Raw genomic sequence first — 17,402 nt, 5'->3', positions numbered from 1 at the left:
ATTGGTTTGGTGGTTGGTTTGCTGGTTCTAATGAGTCCATTGGTTTGGTGGTTGGTTAGTTCTAATGAGACCATTGGTTTGGTGGTTGGTTCTAATGAGACCGTTGGTTTGATGACTGGTTGGATGGTTCTAAGGAAACTGTTGGGTTGGTGACTGGTTGGATGGTTCTAATGAGACCATTGGTTTGGTGGTTGTTTGGCTGGTTCTAATGAGACCATTGGTTTGGTGGTTGGTTGGCTGGTTCTAATGAGACCATTGGTTTGGTGGTTGTTTGGCTGGTTCTAATGAGACCATTGGTTTGGTGGTTGTTTGGCTGGTTCTAATGAGACCATTGGTTTGGTGGTTGGTTGGCTGGTTCTAATGAGACCATTGGTTTGGTGGTTGGTTGGCTGGTTCTAATAAGACCATTATTTGGTGGTTGGTTGGCTGGTTCTAATGAGACCATTGGTTTGGTGGTTGGTTGGCTGGTTCTAATGAGACCATTGGTTTGGTGGTTGTTTGGCTGGTTCTAATGAGACCATTGGTTTGGTGGTTGTTTGGCTGGTTCTGATGAGACCATTGGTTTGGTGGTTGGTTGGCTGGTTCTAATAAGACCATTATTTGGTGGTTGGTTGGCTGGTTCTAATAAGACCATTATTTGTTGGTTGGTTGGCTGGTTCTAATGAGACTGTTGTTTTGGTGGTTGGTGGTTGGTTCTAATGAGACCGTTGGTTTGGTGGTTGGTTGGCTGGATGGCTGGTTCTAATGAGACCATTGGTTTGGTGGTTGTTTGGCTGGTTCTAATGAGACCATTGGTTTGGTGGTTGTTTGGCTGGTTCTGATGAGACCATTGGTTTGGTGGTTGGTTGGCTGGTTCTAATAAGACCATTATTTGGTGGTTGGTTGGCTGGTTCTAATGAGACCATTGGTTTGGTGGTTGGTTGGTTGGTTAGTTCTAATGAGACCATTGGTTTGGTGGGTGGTTGGCTGGTTCTAATGAGACCATTGGTTTGGTGGTTGGTTGGTTGGTTGGTTCTAATGAGACCATTGGTTTGGTGGTTGGTTCTAATGAGACCGTTGGTTTGGTGGCTGGTTGGATGGTTCTAAGGAAACTGTTGGTTTGGTGACTGGTTGGATGGTTCTAATGATACCATTGGTTTGGTGGTTGGTTGGCTGGTTCTAATGAGACCGTTGGTTTGGTGGTTGGTTGGCTGGTTCTAATGAGACCGTTGGTTTGGTGGTTGGTTGGCTGGTTCTAATAAGACCGTTGGTTTGGTGGTTGGTTGGCTGGTTCTAATGAGACCGTTGGTTTGGTGGTTGGTTGGCTGGTTCTAATGAGACCATTGGTTTGGTGGTTGATTTGCTGGTTCTAATGAGACCATTGGTTTGGTGGTTGGTTGGTTCTAATGAGACCGTTGGTTTGGTGGCTGGTTGGATGGTTCTAAGGAAACTGTTGGTTTGGTGACTGGTTGGATGGTTCTAATGAGACCATTGGTTTGGTGGTTGGTTGGCTGGTTCTAATGAGACCGTTGGTTTGGTGGTTGGTTGGCTGGTTCTAATGAGACCGTTGGTTTGGTGGTTGGTTGGCTGGTTCTAATAAGACCGTTGGTTTGGTGGTTGGTTGTGCTGGTTCTAATGAGACCATTGGTTTGGTGGGTGGTTGGCTGGTTCTAATGAGACCATTGGTTTGGTGGTTGGTTTGCTGGTTCTAATGAGTCCATTGGTTTGGTGGTTGGTTAGTTCTAATGAGACCATTGGTTTGGTGGTTGGTTCTAATGAGACCGTTGGTTTGATGACTGGTTGGATGGTTCTAAGGAAACTGTTGGGTTGGTGACTGGTTGGATGGTTCTAATGAGACCATTGGTTTGGTGGTTGTTTGGCTGGTTCTAATGAGACCATTGGTTTGGTGGTTGGTTGGCTGGTTCTAATGAGACCATTGGTTTGGTGGTTGTTTGGCTGGTTCTAATGAGACCATTGGTTTGGTGGTTGTTTGGCTGGTTCTAATGAGACCATTGGTTTGGTGGTTGGTTGGCTGGTTCTAATGAGACCATTGGTTTGGTGGTTGGTTGGCTGGTTCTAATAAGACCATTATTTGGTGGTTGGTTGGCTGGTTCTAATGAGACCATTGGTTTGGTGGTTGGTTGGCTGGTTCTAATGAGACCATTGGTTTGGTGGTTGTTTGGCTGGTTCTAATGAGACCATTGGTTTGGTGGTTGTTTGGCTGGTTCTGAAGAGACCATTGGTTTGGTGGTTGGTTGGCTGGTTCTAATAAGACCATTATTTGGTGGTTGGTTGGCTGGTTCTAATAAGACCATTATTTGTTGGTTGGTTGGCTGGTTCTAATGAGACTGTTGTTTTGGTGGTTGGTGGTTGGTTCTAATGAGACCGTTGGTTTGGTGGTTGGTTGGCTGGATGGCTGGTTCTAATGAGACCGTTGGTTTGGTGGTTGGTTGGCTGGTTCTAATGAGACTGTGTCACGCCCTGACCTTAGTTATCTTTGTTTTCTTTATTATTTTGGTTAGGTCAGGGTGTGACATGGGGGATGTATGTGTTTCGTCTTGTCTAGGGGTTTTGTATGTTTATGGGGTGTTAACTAGTCTAGGTGTTTGTATGTCTATGGTTGCCTAGATTGGTTCTCAATTAGAGGCAGCTGTTTATCGTTGTCTCTGATTGGGAACCATATTTAGGCAGCCGTATTCCGTTGGGTATTTCGTGGGTTATTGTCAATGTGTTAGTTGCCTGTGTCTGCACTGTCATTTATAGCGTCACGTTCGTTTGGTTAGTGTTTCTTCTTAAATAAATAGAAGAACGTATTCACTTCACACTGCGCCTTGGTCCTCCTCTCTTCCTCCATACGACGAACGTGACAGACTGTTGGTTTGGTGGTTGGTTGGCTGGTTCTAATGAGACCGTTGGTTTGGTGGTTGGTTGGCTGGTTCTAATGAGACTGTTGTTTTGGTGATTGGTAGGTTGGTTCTAATGAGACCATTGGTTTGGTGGTTGGTTGGCTGGTTCTAATGAGACCGTTGGTTTGGTGGTTGGTTGGCTGGTTCTAATGAGACTGTTGTTTTGGTGATTGGTAGGTTGGTTCTAATGAGACCATTGGTTTGGTGGTTGGTTGGCTGGTTCTAATGAGGCTAGTTTGGTTTTATTCTTTATTCTTTGGAGTTAGTCAGCTATGTAGATGTTTGAGACAGAGAAAGAGATAGAAGGAGTGAAGAAGAAGAAGAAGAATAACAATATAAAGGGAGAGAGATGAGGGATGCTGTTAAAATATGGACATATGGTGGACTCTGATGCTACAGAAGAAAGGAGATATTATATTATAGGGGCCTATGGTGTGAATACTGCAGCAGGCGTATATGAAGGCTTATTGTGAGTGATAGAAGTAGAGGTAGAGGTAAGGACTGGGGAGCTGTGAGGGGCACATGAAGGACGATGAGACTCGTGTCTGTGAGGGACTCTGGTGTGGAGAGACAGATTAAAGGGTTGATTGAATAATGACATGACAGTAAAGGAGGGAGGGAGGGATGAAAATGCGATTAAGACAGGGGGACAGAAAAAGAGAAAGGGGAGAGGGAGCACAAAAGAGGGGAGAGACAGAGGAAGGGGAGGAATCTGAGAGAAGAGGGGAGAGACAGAGGAAGGGAAGGAATCTGAGAGAAGAGGAGAGAGAGAAGAAGAGGAAGCTGAGAGAAGGGAGAGAGCGGAGAGGAAGGGGAGGAAGCTGAGAGAAGAGGGGAGAGACAGAGGAAGGGAAGGAATCTGAAAGAAGAGGGGAGAGACAGAGGAAGGGGAGGGAGCTGAGAGAAGAAGGGAGAGACAGAGGAAGAGGAAGCTGAGAGAAGAAGGGAGAGAGTGGAGAGGAAGGGGAGGAAGCTGAGAGAAGAGGGGAGAGAGAGGAAGGGAAGGAATCTGAGAGAAGAGGGGAGAGACAGAGGAAGGGGAGGGAGCTGAGAGAAGAAGGGAGAGACAGAGGAAGAGGAAGCTGAGAGAAGAGGGGAGAGAAAGAGGAAGAGGAAGGGTAGGAATCTTAGAGAAGAGGGGAGAGACAGAGGAAGGGAAGAAATCTGAGTGAAGAGGGGAGAGACAGAGGAAGAGGAAGGGAAGGAATCTGAGAGAAGAGGGGAGAGACAGAGGAAGAGGAATGGAAGGAGTTTGAGAGAAGAGGGGAGAGACAGAGGAAGGGGAGGGAGTCTAGAGAAGAAGGGAGAGACAGAGGAGGATGAAGGGGAGGGAGCTGATAGAAGAGGGGAGAGACAGAGGAGGATGAAGGGGAGGAGCTGAGAGAAGAGGGGAAGGTCAATGATGAATGTAAGGGAGTCATGTGAATAGATAGACTGAAAGAAGAAGAGAAACATAGTGATAGACAGTGGAGAAAGGGTAAGAGATGGGTTCCAGAGGGAGGATGGGATTTGGGAGAGCGTGTTAAGAGTGTTAAGAAAGCTGTGACATTACTGTTGACCCTGCTTCTGCTTTGTAACTGAAACTCACACTCACGCACAAACACACAAACACATACACACACTTCACATACACCTTCAGAGTTTTCACCTGCTAATTGGCTGAATCGTTTTTATCAATCAGGGCGGTGTGTGTGTGTGTGTGTGTATGTGTGTGTGGGTGTTGGGAGGCAAGGGAGCATGTCGACCAAGGAGCAGAGGGCCCAGGAGCAGCAGGCTATAGGGAGGAGGCTGGATGTCCTATTGTTGGAGGGTGAGAGAGGGAGGGAGGGAGGGAGAATTTTAAGGACTCCTCTGCCTCTGCTCTAATCCCTGATTCAGCTCCACTGGGAAACAGAGGACGCACACAGACAGAGCGTGCAGAGTGGCTGAGACACAGAAGATAGGTAAAAAGGAGAGGAGAGGAAGAAAGGCACAGGAGAGGATATGGAGGGGGAGAAAGAAGTATGACAAGATGGAGGGAGGTGGAGAGAACAAGGAATGATACACTACATGACCAAAAGTATGTGGACACCATCTCATTCCAAAATTAGGGGCATTAATATGTAGTTGGTCCCCTCTTTGCTTCTATAACACCCTCCACTCTTCTGGGAAGTCTTTCCACTAGATGTTGGAACATTGCTGACCGGGACCTGCTTCCATTCAGCCACAAGAGCATTAGTGAGATCAGGCGCTGATTTTGGGCGATTAGGCCATGCAGTCGACATTCCAATTCATCCCAAAAGTGCTCAACTGGGTTAAGGCCAGGGCTCTGTGCAGGCCAGTCAAGTTCTTCGACACCGATCTCGACAAACCATTTCTGGACCTCGCTTTGTGCACAGGGGCAGTGTCATGCTAAAACAGGAAAGAGCCTTCCCCAAACTGTTGCCACAAAGTTTGAATCACAGAATCGTCTAGAATGTCATTGTATGCTGTAGTGTTAAGATGTCCCTTTCCTGGAAATAAGAGGTCTAGCCCGAATCATGACAGCCCAATACCATTATTCCTCCTCCACCAAACTTTACACTTGGCACTATGCAGGTGTGGCAGGTGGCCTTGTGGTTAGAGCGTTGGGCCAGTAACCGAAAGGTTGCTGGATTGAATCCCTGAGCTGACAAGGTAGGAATCTGTCATTCTGCCCTGAACAAGGCAGTTAACCCCCTGTCCCCAGTAGGCTGTCATTGTAAATAAGAACTTGCCTGGTTAAATTAAAAAAATGCATTTGGGGAGGTAGCTTTCTCCTGGCATCCACGAAACCCAGCTTTGTCTGTTGGACTGCCAGATGGTGAAGTGTGATTTATCTCTCCAGAGAACTCTAGCTAACACTTGGCATTGCACATGGTGATCTTAGGCTTGTGTGTGGCTGCGCAGCCATGGAAGCTCCTGATGAACGGTGCTTGTGATGACATTGCTTCTAGAGGCAGTTTGGAACTTGGTAGTGAGTGTTGCAGCCAAGGACAGATGATTTGTACGCGCTTCAGCACCCGGCGGTATGTCAGTAGAGAGTCAGAGGAGGGGGAGAGTAATGGTCTTGATGTGGAGGAAGTAGATGAGGTGAAAGACATTGGAGAACAAAATTAAAAAGGAAGGAAGGAAGGAAGAAGAGGTGGTTGGAGGATAGGAACAAAGGGATCCAGAGAGAAGAGTCCAGAGAGAGAAGTCCAGAGAGAGAAGAGAGAACAAAGGGAATAGAGATGAATGAATACAGGAATGAATCAAAAAGACGAGGGGAACAAGGGAACACATCTAGGCTGTCTGTCTTGGGGACAGCCGAATAACCCATTTAGGTTCTTGATATCACCTTTTTTGTAGACACAATCTTTAAATTTAATACCATCATCCACAGAAGCTTCTCCCTTCCTCCCTCCCCATCTCATTTCCCCCTCTGAATGGGACAGTCAAGCGTGTCTGTTACATGGTTGAGATCCCATTCATGCTACTGCTCCACCTATTCACACCTCCCTCTTTCTGGTGTGTAAGGATAGGTTCTGTGGTGTTAGACAGAAGTAGATTTCTAGGGGTTAAGGTTGAGCGCTTACAGCACAGAGCTGGCCCACTGGCCGAGAGGAGATAGAGCTTGATGGATGGCTTCAAAACCAGAGGAGAGGAGGGATGAGGGAAGGATGGAGGGAGGGAGGGAGGCAGAGAGAGACGAAAGAGAAGAAGAGGAGATAAAGCCTGATAGATGGTCATGAAATGAGAGGAGTGGAGAAAAGAGGGAGGGAGGGAGGGAGGGAGGGTCTCCTCATTCCATTTCCCCTCTGTCTGGTCTGCTGATGATGAAGGTCATTACTCACCATATTTGAGCCTCTGTCAAATTATAGATAGCGCTCTCTCTCTCTCTCCCTTCCTCTCTTTCTCTCTCTCTCTCCCTTCCTCTCTCTCTCAATCTCTCTCTCAATTAAATTAAATGAAATTTCAATTGAAAGGCTTTATTGGCATGTAAAAAATATGTTTACATTCCCAAAGCAAGTGAAATAGATAATAAACAAAAGTGAAATAAACAATAAAAAATGTACAGTAAACATAAATAAAGACATTACAAATGTCATATTATGTATATATACAGTGTTGTAATGATATGCAAATAGTTAAAGTACGAAAAGGAAAATAAATGAACATAAGTATGGGTTGTATTTACAATGATGTTTGTTCTTCACTGATTGTCCTTTTCTTGTGGCAACAGGTCACAAATCTTGCTGCTGTGACGGCACACTGTATTTAATCCATGAATCCATCAGAGAGACACTGGCTCTGGTCTGACCTTATTAATGGTCAATGACCTTATGAATGGAGATATTAAACTCTGTAATTATGCCAGCTGAATAAAGGAAGCACAAGTTAGAGAATGCAAGACTGGGACCTCAGCCATTGTGTGTGTGTGTGTGTGTGGGGGGGGGGGGGGGGGACTTCTGGTCCCCACAAGGAAAGTTCTTAAAAGAATAGTAAAACAAGATAAAAACGTGTTTCTGTGACGTGTTGAGGTTGGACCCAGGTGCAGAGAAGACACCAGACAAGGAATCACAGTGGTTAAGGATAAACATAAGACTTTACTAAGAAACGGTAGCTGCAGGATCACAGTACACTTGAAAAAGCAACAAACACTAAGTCTCGAAAACTCACTCAGGAAACGACCACACAGAGTAAACAATTCAAGCTTCTGCAAAGAGAACCAGAAAACACACCTCTTTTAGCAGGGAAATCATAATGAGTAATAGAACACACCTCTTTTAGCAGGGAAATCATAATGAGTAATAGAACACACCTCTTTTAAAGGGGGAATCACAATGAGTAATAGAACACACCTCTTTTAAAGGGGAAATCATGATGAGTAGTAGAACACACCTCTTTTAAAGGGGGAATCACAATGAGTAATAGAACACACCTCTTTTAAAGGGGAAATCATAATGAGTAATAGAACACACCTCTTTTAAAGGGGAAATCATGATGAGTAGTAGAACACACCTCTTTTAAAGGGGAAATCACAATGAGTAATAGAACACACCTCTTTTAGCAGGGAAATCATAATGAGTAATAGAACACACCTCTTTTAGCAGGGAAATCATAATGAGTAATAGAACACACCTCTTTTAAATGGAAAATCACAATGAGTAATAGAACACACCTCTTTTAAATGGAAAATCATGATGAGTAATAGAACACACCTCTTTTAAAGGGGAAATCATAATGAGTAATAGAACACACCTCTTTTAAAGGGGAAATCATAATGAGTAAAAGAACACACCTCCTTTAAAGGGGAAATCATAATGAGTAATAGAACACACCTCTTTTAAAGGGGAAATCATAATGAGTAATAGAACACACCTCTTTTAAAGGGGAAATCATAATGAGTAATAGAACACACCTGAGGATCATAATGGTCTCTAGGATGGTCTCTAGGATGGTCTCTAGGATGACCTTCTGGTGACGGGTGGAACAATGACAATTTTAGGTTCAGGGGTTAGAATTAGGGTTAGGGGTAAGCGGTTAGGTTTAGATACATTGTCATCACCACAAATAATGTTCACACACGATCACTCAGTCACCACATAAAGAGTGCACTGACACAACAACAACAAAAAATCATGACTTCTGTCTCCTTGATGCTTGCTTCCATGTTCAAACACACACACACACACACACACACACACACACACACACACACACACACACACACACACACACACACACACACACACACACACACACACACACACACACACACACACACACACACACACACACACACACACACACACACACACCGTAAGCCAAACTCTGTGTGTTTCAGCTGCGTCCAGGCGAGGCCTTCACTGTGTACCACACCAGCCCTACTCTGTCCAGTCTGTCCAAACCAGTTGTTCTGTGGACCCAACAGGACGTCTGCAAGTGGCTGAAGAAACACTGTCCCCACAACTACCTGACCTACGTAGAAGCCTTCTCCCACCATGCTATCACAGGTAACGTGTAGAAACTTTCTCCAACCCCTCTACCACAGGTAATGTGTAGAAACCTTCTCCAACCCCTCTACCACAGGTAATGTGTAGAAACCTTCTCCAACCCCTCTACCACAGGTAATGTGTAGAAACCTTCTCCAACCCCTCTACCACAGGTAATGTGTAGAAACCTTCTCCAACCCCTCTACTACAGGTAATGTGTAGAAACCTTCTCCAACCCCTCTACCACAGGTAATGTGTTGAAACCTTCTCCAACCCCTCTACCACAGGTAATGTGTAGAAACCTTCTCCAACCCCTCTACCACAGGTAATGTGTAGAAACTTTCTCCAACCCCTCTACCACAGGTAATGTGTAGAAACCTTCTCCAACCCCTCTACCACAGGTAATGTGTAGAAACCTTCTCCAACCCCTCTACCACAGGTAATGTGTAGAAACCTTCTCCAACCCCTCTACCACAGGTAATGTGTAGAAACCTTCTCCAACCCCTCTACCACAGGTAATGTGTAGAAACTTTCTCCAACCCCTCTACAACAGGTAATGTGTTGAAACCTTCTCCAACCCCTCTACCACAGGTAATGTGTAGAAACCTTCTCCAACCCCACTATCACAGGTAATGTGTTGAAACCTTCTCCAACCCCTCTACCACAGGTAATGTGTAGAAACTTTCTCCAACCCCTCTACCACAGGTAATGTGTAGAAACCTTCTCCAACCCCACTATCACAGGTAATGTGTTGAAACCTTCTCCAACCCCTCTACCACAGATAATGTGTAGAAACCTTCTCCAACCCCACCCCTGCTGAAAGGTGAATTCATCTCCCAGTGTCTGGTGGAAAGCAGACTGAACCAGATTTTCCTCAAGGATTTTGCCTGTGCTTAGCTCCATTCTGTTTCTTTTTTATCCTGAAAAACTCCCCAATCCTTAACGTTTACAAGCATACCCTAAACATGATGCAGCCAACACTATGCTTGAAAATTGAGGAGTGGTACTCAGTAATGTGTTGTATTGGATTTTCCCTAAACATTACACTTTGTATTCAGGACAAACAGTTCATTGCTTTGCCACATTTTTTGCAGTATTACTTTAGTGCCTTGTTGCAAACATTATGCATGTTTTGAAATATTTGTATTCTGTACAGGCTTCCTTCTTTTCACTCTGTCATTTAGCTCAGTATTGTGGTGTAACAACAATGTTGTTGATCCATCCTCAGTTTTCTCCTATCACAGCCATTAAACTCTGTAACTGTTTTAAAGTCACCATTGGCCTCATGGTGAAATCTCTGACCGGTTTCCTTCCTCTCACCGAGTTAGGAAGGACGCCTGTCTCTTTGTAGTGACTGGGTGTATTGATACACCATCGAATGTGTATTTAATAACTTCTTTATGCTCAAAGAAATATCAAATGTCTGCTTTTTTTTTACCCATCTACCAAAAGGTGCCCTTCTTTGCAAGGCATTGGAAAGCCTCCCTGGTCTTTTCGGTTGAATCTGTGTTTGAAATTCATTGCTGGACTGAGGGACCTTACAGATAATTGTATGTGTGGGGTACAGAGATGAGGTAGCCATTAAAACATCATGTTAAACACTATTATTGCATACAGAGGGAGTCCATGCAACTTAGTGTGACTTGTTAAGCACATTTTTACTCCCAAACTTATTTAGGCTTGCCATAACAAAGGGGTCGAATACTCATTGACTCAAGACAGGTTTTCATTTTTTATTAATTTGTAAACATTTCTAAAAACATAATTCCACCTTGACATTATGGGGTATTATGTGTAGGCCAGTGACAACAATCCCAAAATGTAATCCATTTTAAACACAAAAACATTGGAAAAGTCAAGGCGTGTGAATACTTTCTGAAGGCACTATACAGACAGGCATTATAGTAGCCCCAGGAGCTAAAGCCTTCAGATCTCAAGCAAGTTTATTCATCACCCAAGCTTATTCTCTACACTCCGCTACTCTCCACCGCCCAGAGAACTGAAGCTCCTGTACCCCGAGAGTTGGGACCAATTCACACAGGTCTCTGAAAAGGCTTAGCCTGAGAAACCAAATCTCACACAAATTGTATTTTTAGTTCCTTAGCTGGTTCCACAGCTTCGCTTTTTCAGCTGCGGGACTTAAGAAACGGTTTACACCTAAATCTCTCACAAGGAGATTTAAAGACCATTCATGCAGCAAAAGCTAAGAAAGGAACGCTGTGTTTTTGTGAAAGAAAAGGAAAGCTGTTGAAGCGGACGTAGTTTACGGTGTTCTCACACACATGCATTAGACACATTGTTAACAACAGACACCTACACACTCATGCACACACACACGCGCGCACGCGCACACACACACACACAGTACGTACTGTATATGAGCGTTCACTTCTCTTAGCCTTGAGTCAGACAGTACAGAACAGGTCCCTTTCAGAGCCACTCACAGAGAGGCCACTCACAGAGAGCAATCACACAGATTGCTTTTCTAAACTGCAGGGTCAGCCATCACTCACTAAGTCACTCTGCACCTTGATACACGTACACAGTGTTTGCCTGCCTCAAGTTACAGATAACCCAGCAACAGCAGATCATATCTCTTTGATTTATTCATCATATTTATATGTTATATTACAGACACTAGCACATGCATGAACACACACATTCACACACACGCACATGCACGCACACACACACACACACACACACACACACACACACACACACACACACACACACACACACACACACACACACACACACACACACACACACACACACACACACACACACACACACACACACACAGCCATAGAATTACATATAGAACCTGATTGTTATAAAGATGTGTTTGATCATAAGGCTACTCCGATTACCTAATTGCTAGCAAATCCCCATGTGATTCGAGTGAAGGTATTTTCCCTCAGTTTACAATTGCAGTGGTTAGTGGTGAGTGCTTTGTGTTTGTTGCTGCTTCTCGGAGCTCCACCCGTGTACATCGGCGTTCTATACGAGGTGCACCCGCAGACATGTCTACATCCACAGTTGCTCGAGAAGTGCGCACCCCTTTTCCTGCAGTTTTCATTTTTCATTGAATGTATTATTTTGGTTATTGAGATCTCTGCTTTTAAATGTACCGGTTGAGTTAGAAAGACCTGTGTGAATGTGAGGATGGTTATTAGTCTTTGGTAGACATTTTAGCCCAATACAACCTCTGTGTCGGGTAAATAGTTTTCAACCAGTTACTTGGTTATTTGCAACCATGAAACCATGAGGCAATGGTTCAGGCAATGGTTTAGCCAGGGCCGGCAATAACAATAAGCGACATAAGCAGACACTTTTTTACCACAGATTTTTATTTAAAAAAATGGTAATTCAGTCAGGGTCTCAACTTCCTGTTGAGAGTTAGAATAGTAGAATACACAAGTTGTAATTTCTAAATGTGGTTGTGCATCAGCAGTTTTTCTCTTGTTATGTCTGTCACTGACAGTCACTCAATTAGCCCATGCCAGCTATTTGCTACTTACCTAGCAATCTAAACCTTGTAGTAATCATGACTGAATTACCTACCAGGCACTAAGGGCATGTATCAATAAGGGGGATCATAGCTTTCACCTGGATTCACCTGGTCAGTCTGTCATGAAAAGTGTAGGTATCTTTAATGTTGTGTACACTCTGTGTAAGCAACCACTGCTACCTGCACTATCCTTATTTCTTAACTTCTTATGGCTGCATCCCGTTAACGGGATGCTATGACAACAGCCAGTGAAAGTGCAGGGCGCCAAATTCAAACAACAGAAATCTCATAATTAAAATTCCTCAAACATACATGTGTCTTATATCATTTTAAATGTAATCTTGTTGTTAATCTCACCAAAGTGTCCGATTTCAAATGTGCTTTTCAGCGAAAGCACTACAAACGATTATGTTAGGTCACCACCAATCCACAATAAGCACAGCCATTTTTCCAGCGAAAGATAGAAGTCACAAAAAGCAGAAATAGAGATAAAATTAATCACTAACCTTTGATGATCTTCATCAGATGACACTCATAGGACTATATGTTACACAATACATGCATGTTTTGTTTGATAAAGTTCACATTTATATAAAAGAAATCTGAGTTTACATTGGCGCGTTACATTCACTAGTTCCAAAAACATCAAGTGATTTTGCATAGCCACATCATTTCAACAGAAATACTCATCATAAATGTAGATGATAATACAAGTTATACACATGGAATTATAGATATACCTCTCCTTAATGCAACCGCTGTGTCAGATTTCAAAAAAACTTTACGGAAAAAGCAAACCATGCAATAATCTGAGACGGCGCTCAGAACAATAGCCAAATTAGCCGCCATGTTGGAGTCAACAGAAACCAGAAAATACATGATAAATGTTTCCTTACCTTTGATGAACTTCATCAGAATGCAGTCCTAGCAATCCCAGGTCCACAATAAATGCTTGATTTGTTCGATAATGTCCGTTATTTATGTCCAATTAGCTACTTAATTCCAAAGTCACAAAGCGCGTCCACTATAACGTGACGAAATGTCCAAAAGTTCCATAACAGTCAGTAGAAACATGTCAAACGATGTACTGAATCAATCTTTAGAATGTTGTTAACTTCTTTGGGGTACCCCCCCTTCTTCTCAATTTCTGCCTAAAGACATACCCTAATCTAACTGCCTGTAGCTCAGGCTCAGAAGCAAGGATATGCATATTCTTGGTATCATTTGAAAGGAAACACTCTGCATTTTGTGGAAATGTGAATTGAATGTAGGAGAATATAACACAATAGATCTGGTAGAAGAACTAACTAACTAACTAACTAACTATTTACACATTTTCTATTTACAATATTGTGAAGACCCTCAGTCCTCTATATTGTGCTGCTGGTGTCATGGCCCATAGCAGTCTATTTCTGCTGTAAAGCAGAGGCTTACTGAACAGGTGGTGCAGGTGATGGGGCATTTCCTGTGACAAAGGGCACAACGACGTCTCCCTACTGTGCCCTTTTTGCCCTGAGGCACATTCATGCCTGCAGAGATGAATCTGGGCAGGTGAACACCACTGGTTGGAGCAGAAGGTACTGCAGTGGACTTGCTGTAGTAAAAAAGCTCCTGGATGAGCAGCTCCCTGAAGACTAGCTGTGAGATGGGGGGCTGTCTCTATCAATTTCCTCTATAATTTGGGTTAAATCTGTATACCTAGACTTTGTTTTAGCTTTTCCTGATTTATTCGCCATAATTTAAATATATAAACTTGTTGAAAATGCTATTGAACATGTACTGGTATGCGTTACACTCGTGGCTCCGTCAAGTAGGATTTACAATGGCGAATGAACCTCTTTTACGCCAGAGTTTACGCCAAAGGCTGGTCTTCAAACGTATAACCATTACATATTGCCGTTTACCTCAGCTCATTGGCTATCTTCCAAGCTAGATTTCAAGATAATCAGTGGTCATTGGGCCAAAATACAGTCAATCAACGATAGACCGGTCCTACCATTGGTGCGCAATGAGGTCATTGATTGGTGTCTTCAAATCGGTGTGTTTCGGTCAATACGTCCCGAGAAAAGAGCCATCATGTATGGTTGTGTTAGTAACAACCAGAGGATTGCAATGAAACCAACCATGACTGGATAAACGTTTGTTTAGTGTGTTTAATTACCACGAACGCTTCGTCCAAAGTTGAATGAGATGGAAATCACGACGCAACCGGTTTACAAATGTTTCGTGTTAGGCTATAAAAATGTATTTTATCAAACAAAACGAACATTCACTGTGTAGTTAGGACACTTGGCATTGCCACCAGAGGAAGATCTTCAATGGTAAGCGATTCATTTTATTGTTATTTCTGACTTTCGTGACGCTAATTAATGCTTGGTTGGAAAATGCTAGTAATACTTGTGTGTGTGGGGCGCCGTCCTCAGAAAATCGCATGTTTGCTTTTGCAGTAAACCTTTTTGAAATCTGACACAGCGGCTGGATTAATAAGACGTTCATATTTTAAATGATGTAAGATACATGTATTTACAAGAATGTTTAATACAACGAATGGTGTATTTAAAATGTTAGCTCTCTGCAGTTTCACCGGATGTTGGCCTGGTGGGACGTTAGCGTCTCACCTACCCTAGAGAAGTTAACATACATCTTGAATAACGTTCCAACCGGAGAATTAGATTGACTTCAGTTGAGCGATGGAACGGAGCTGCCTATCACGTGGTCAAAGCATGGTCAGCTCGTGGCAGTGGTGACTAATTCCTGTCTCCTTCGGGCCACCTTCACATTAGAGTCATCAGACAAAGTTCTATTGACTGTTGACATCTAGTGGAAGCCGTAGGAAGTCTAGTGGAAGCCGTAAGAAAACTCATCCATATCTTGCTGTAATTTCAATGAGAGCTCGGTTGAAAATCTGCCACCCTCCAAACAGGAAGTGGAACTTCTCAGGTTTTTGCCTGCCATATGAGTTCTGTTATACTCACAGACATAATTCAAACAGTTTTAGAAACTTCAGAGTGTTTTCTATCCAATACTAATAATGATATGCAAATATTCGCAACTATGACTAAGGAGCAGGCCGTTTACTCTGGACACCTCTGTGCACCTTTCATCCAAGCTACTCAATACTGCCCCTGCAGCCATAAGAAGTTGAACGATTGGTGTCCCGCTAGCGGGACAACTTCCGGTCAAACTGGAGGGCGTGTAATTCAAATAAATTCTAATAGTTATTATAGCGGTTAAGCATTTAGGTACATATACGTGTCTTTTATATATTTATATTCTTGTTAATCTAACTGCACTGTCCGATTTACAGTAGCTATTACAGCGAAAACATGCCATGGGATTGTTTGAGGACAGCGCCCCACATCAAAATATTTTTCCACTGGCACAGGTTTCATACATTTACATATAAAGAGTAAATATTCACTTACTTTTTGAAAGTCTTCCTCTGAATTGTCATCCAGAGGGTCCCAGCAATAACATGTAGTGTCATTATGTTAGATAAAATCATTTTTTATATCCCAAAAAGTCAGTCAAGTTGGCGCCATCGATTTAAGTAATCCACTCGTTCAACTTGCAGAGAAAGGAATCCGAAAATCTACCCCTTAACTTTGTGTCAACAAGTCAAATTACGTTTCTATTTACTCCTCAGACACCCTAAAATGTAACCAAACTATAATATTTTTTACAGAAAGAAGTATGTTCAATTAGAAACCGATTTTAGCAGGTGCGTCCTGTCTTCATGGCGTGCGCAAACACAAATTTCCAAGACTGTGTCCCTGTACTAAAACTGATATTTCTTATTTGTTTTTGAAGTTACAAGCCTGAATCCTTGAACATAGACAGCTGACACCCTGTGGAAGCCATAGGAATTGCACTTACTTTTTTATTACTTGCCTTTCTAAGAGGATGGTCTCTCTCAACAAAACAATTGGATGTTTTTTCTTTGGATTTTCTCCTACCATATCTATTGTGTTATATTCTCCTACATTATTATAACATTTCTACAAACTTCAAAGTGTTTTCTTTCCAATGGTACCAATTATATGCATATCCTGGCTTCAGGGCCTGAGCAACAGGCAGTTTACTTTGGGCACGTCATTCAGGCAGAAAATTGAGAAAAAAGGGGCCTAGCCCTAAGAAGTTTTAAGCTACACCCAGGACCAGAGATGTGTTAGCTCTCGAGAATCCAATGCCATACAGCCATAGGGTTCTCAGTTTAACAATTGACCACAGCGGGACTCTGTCTAATCGCGTCTAACCATGTCTAACGACTACGTGCAATACGGTTTTGGAAACCTCAGAAACTCTACTTTAATTTCACTCCAAAATAATTTTTCAAATACAAAAGATTCACTTACTCTGTGCTGTTTTAACATGAAGTGTCGTTATTGTGGCGGCCATGACAGAAATGTCTCCCTTTTGCCCTCAGAACTTGTTTATCACCAATTAACCGTGTCGGTGGATTGAACGAAACATTTTCCACAGAAACAGTAGAAGGATCTATTTTATTTCCCCGTCTCCATTCTCTCTTTATTCTCTTCTTCTCTTTGAGGCTGCTAGCTGCTATCGCTATCTGCAGGCCATTATTAGGCTCTGTATTAAGTCTGTCGGAGGGGAATTGGATTGGAGCTTTCTTCATCTGCTTTGTCTTGTTTGTACACAAAGGAACCAAGGGCAGCTTTTCTAGGACACCATGTTTCTGGGGGCAGGAAAGAGAGACTCACTGGCCAAGGTGGGAGGAATGGAGACGTCTGGACAGAGAGGGTGTGTGTGTGTGCTGGGTTTTTGAGGTGTGTCCACGTCCAGAGGCGGAAATGAGAATGGATGGATTGATTAGGAGAGCTAACAGTATGAGTAATGTGTCTAATTAACATGTAGACCTAGGCTGCTACAGCTTTGATGGATTCCTTCACTCTCCTCTCCATTGAAGGACAAGCCCATCCCATGTGTATGTGTGTGTGTAATAAAGTAGACATGCATGTGTCGTCTCTGAGTTTGTCTGTGTGTGCGCATGATGCTTACTGTGGATAA

At 43.2% G+C, this 17,402-nt stretch overlaps 1 protein-coding gene across 4 annotated transcripts in view; it reads left to right on the top strand.

The window, feature by feature from the left end:
- The window catches only part of LOC139542912 (sterile alpha motif domain-containing protein 10-like), a 148,479-nt gene that overhangs the window by 95,734 nt on the left and 35,343 nt on the right, over positions 1-17,402 (top strand). For 3 of the 4 annotated variants that reach the window (XM_071348891.1, XM_071348890.1, XM_071348889.1), the window contains exon 3: positions 8,713-8,881. In XM_071348891.1, the coding sequence (XP_071204992.1) occupies positions 8,713-8,881 (169 nt within the window). Of the gene's footprint in view, positions 1-8,712; positions 8,882-9,641; positions 10,135-17,402 lie in introns of those variants that run through there. The other variant, XM_071348892.1, reaches the window with a different exon arrangement.

The sequence above is a fragment of the Salvelinus alpinus genome, chromosome 17 (genome assembly GCF_045679555.1).
Source record: "Salvelinus alpinus chromosome 17, SLU_Salpinus.1, whole genome shotgun sequence".
Lineage (NCBI taxonomy): Eukaryota > Metazoa > Chordata > Actinopteri > Salmoniformes > Salmonidae > Salvelinus > Salvelinus alpinus.
The sequence above is the reverse complement of the archived record's forward strand: the minus strand, read 5'-3'. Positions and strand labels throughout refer to the sequence as shown.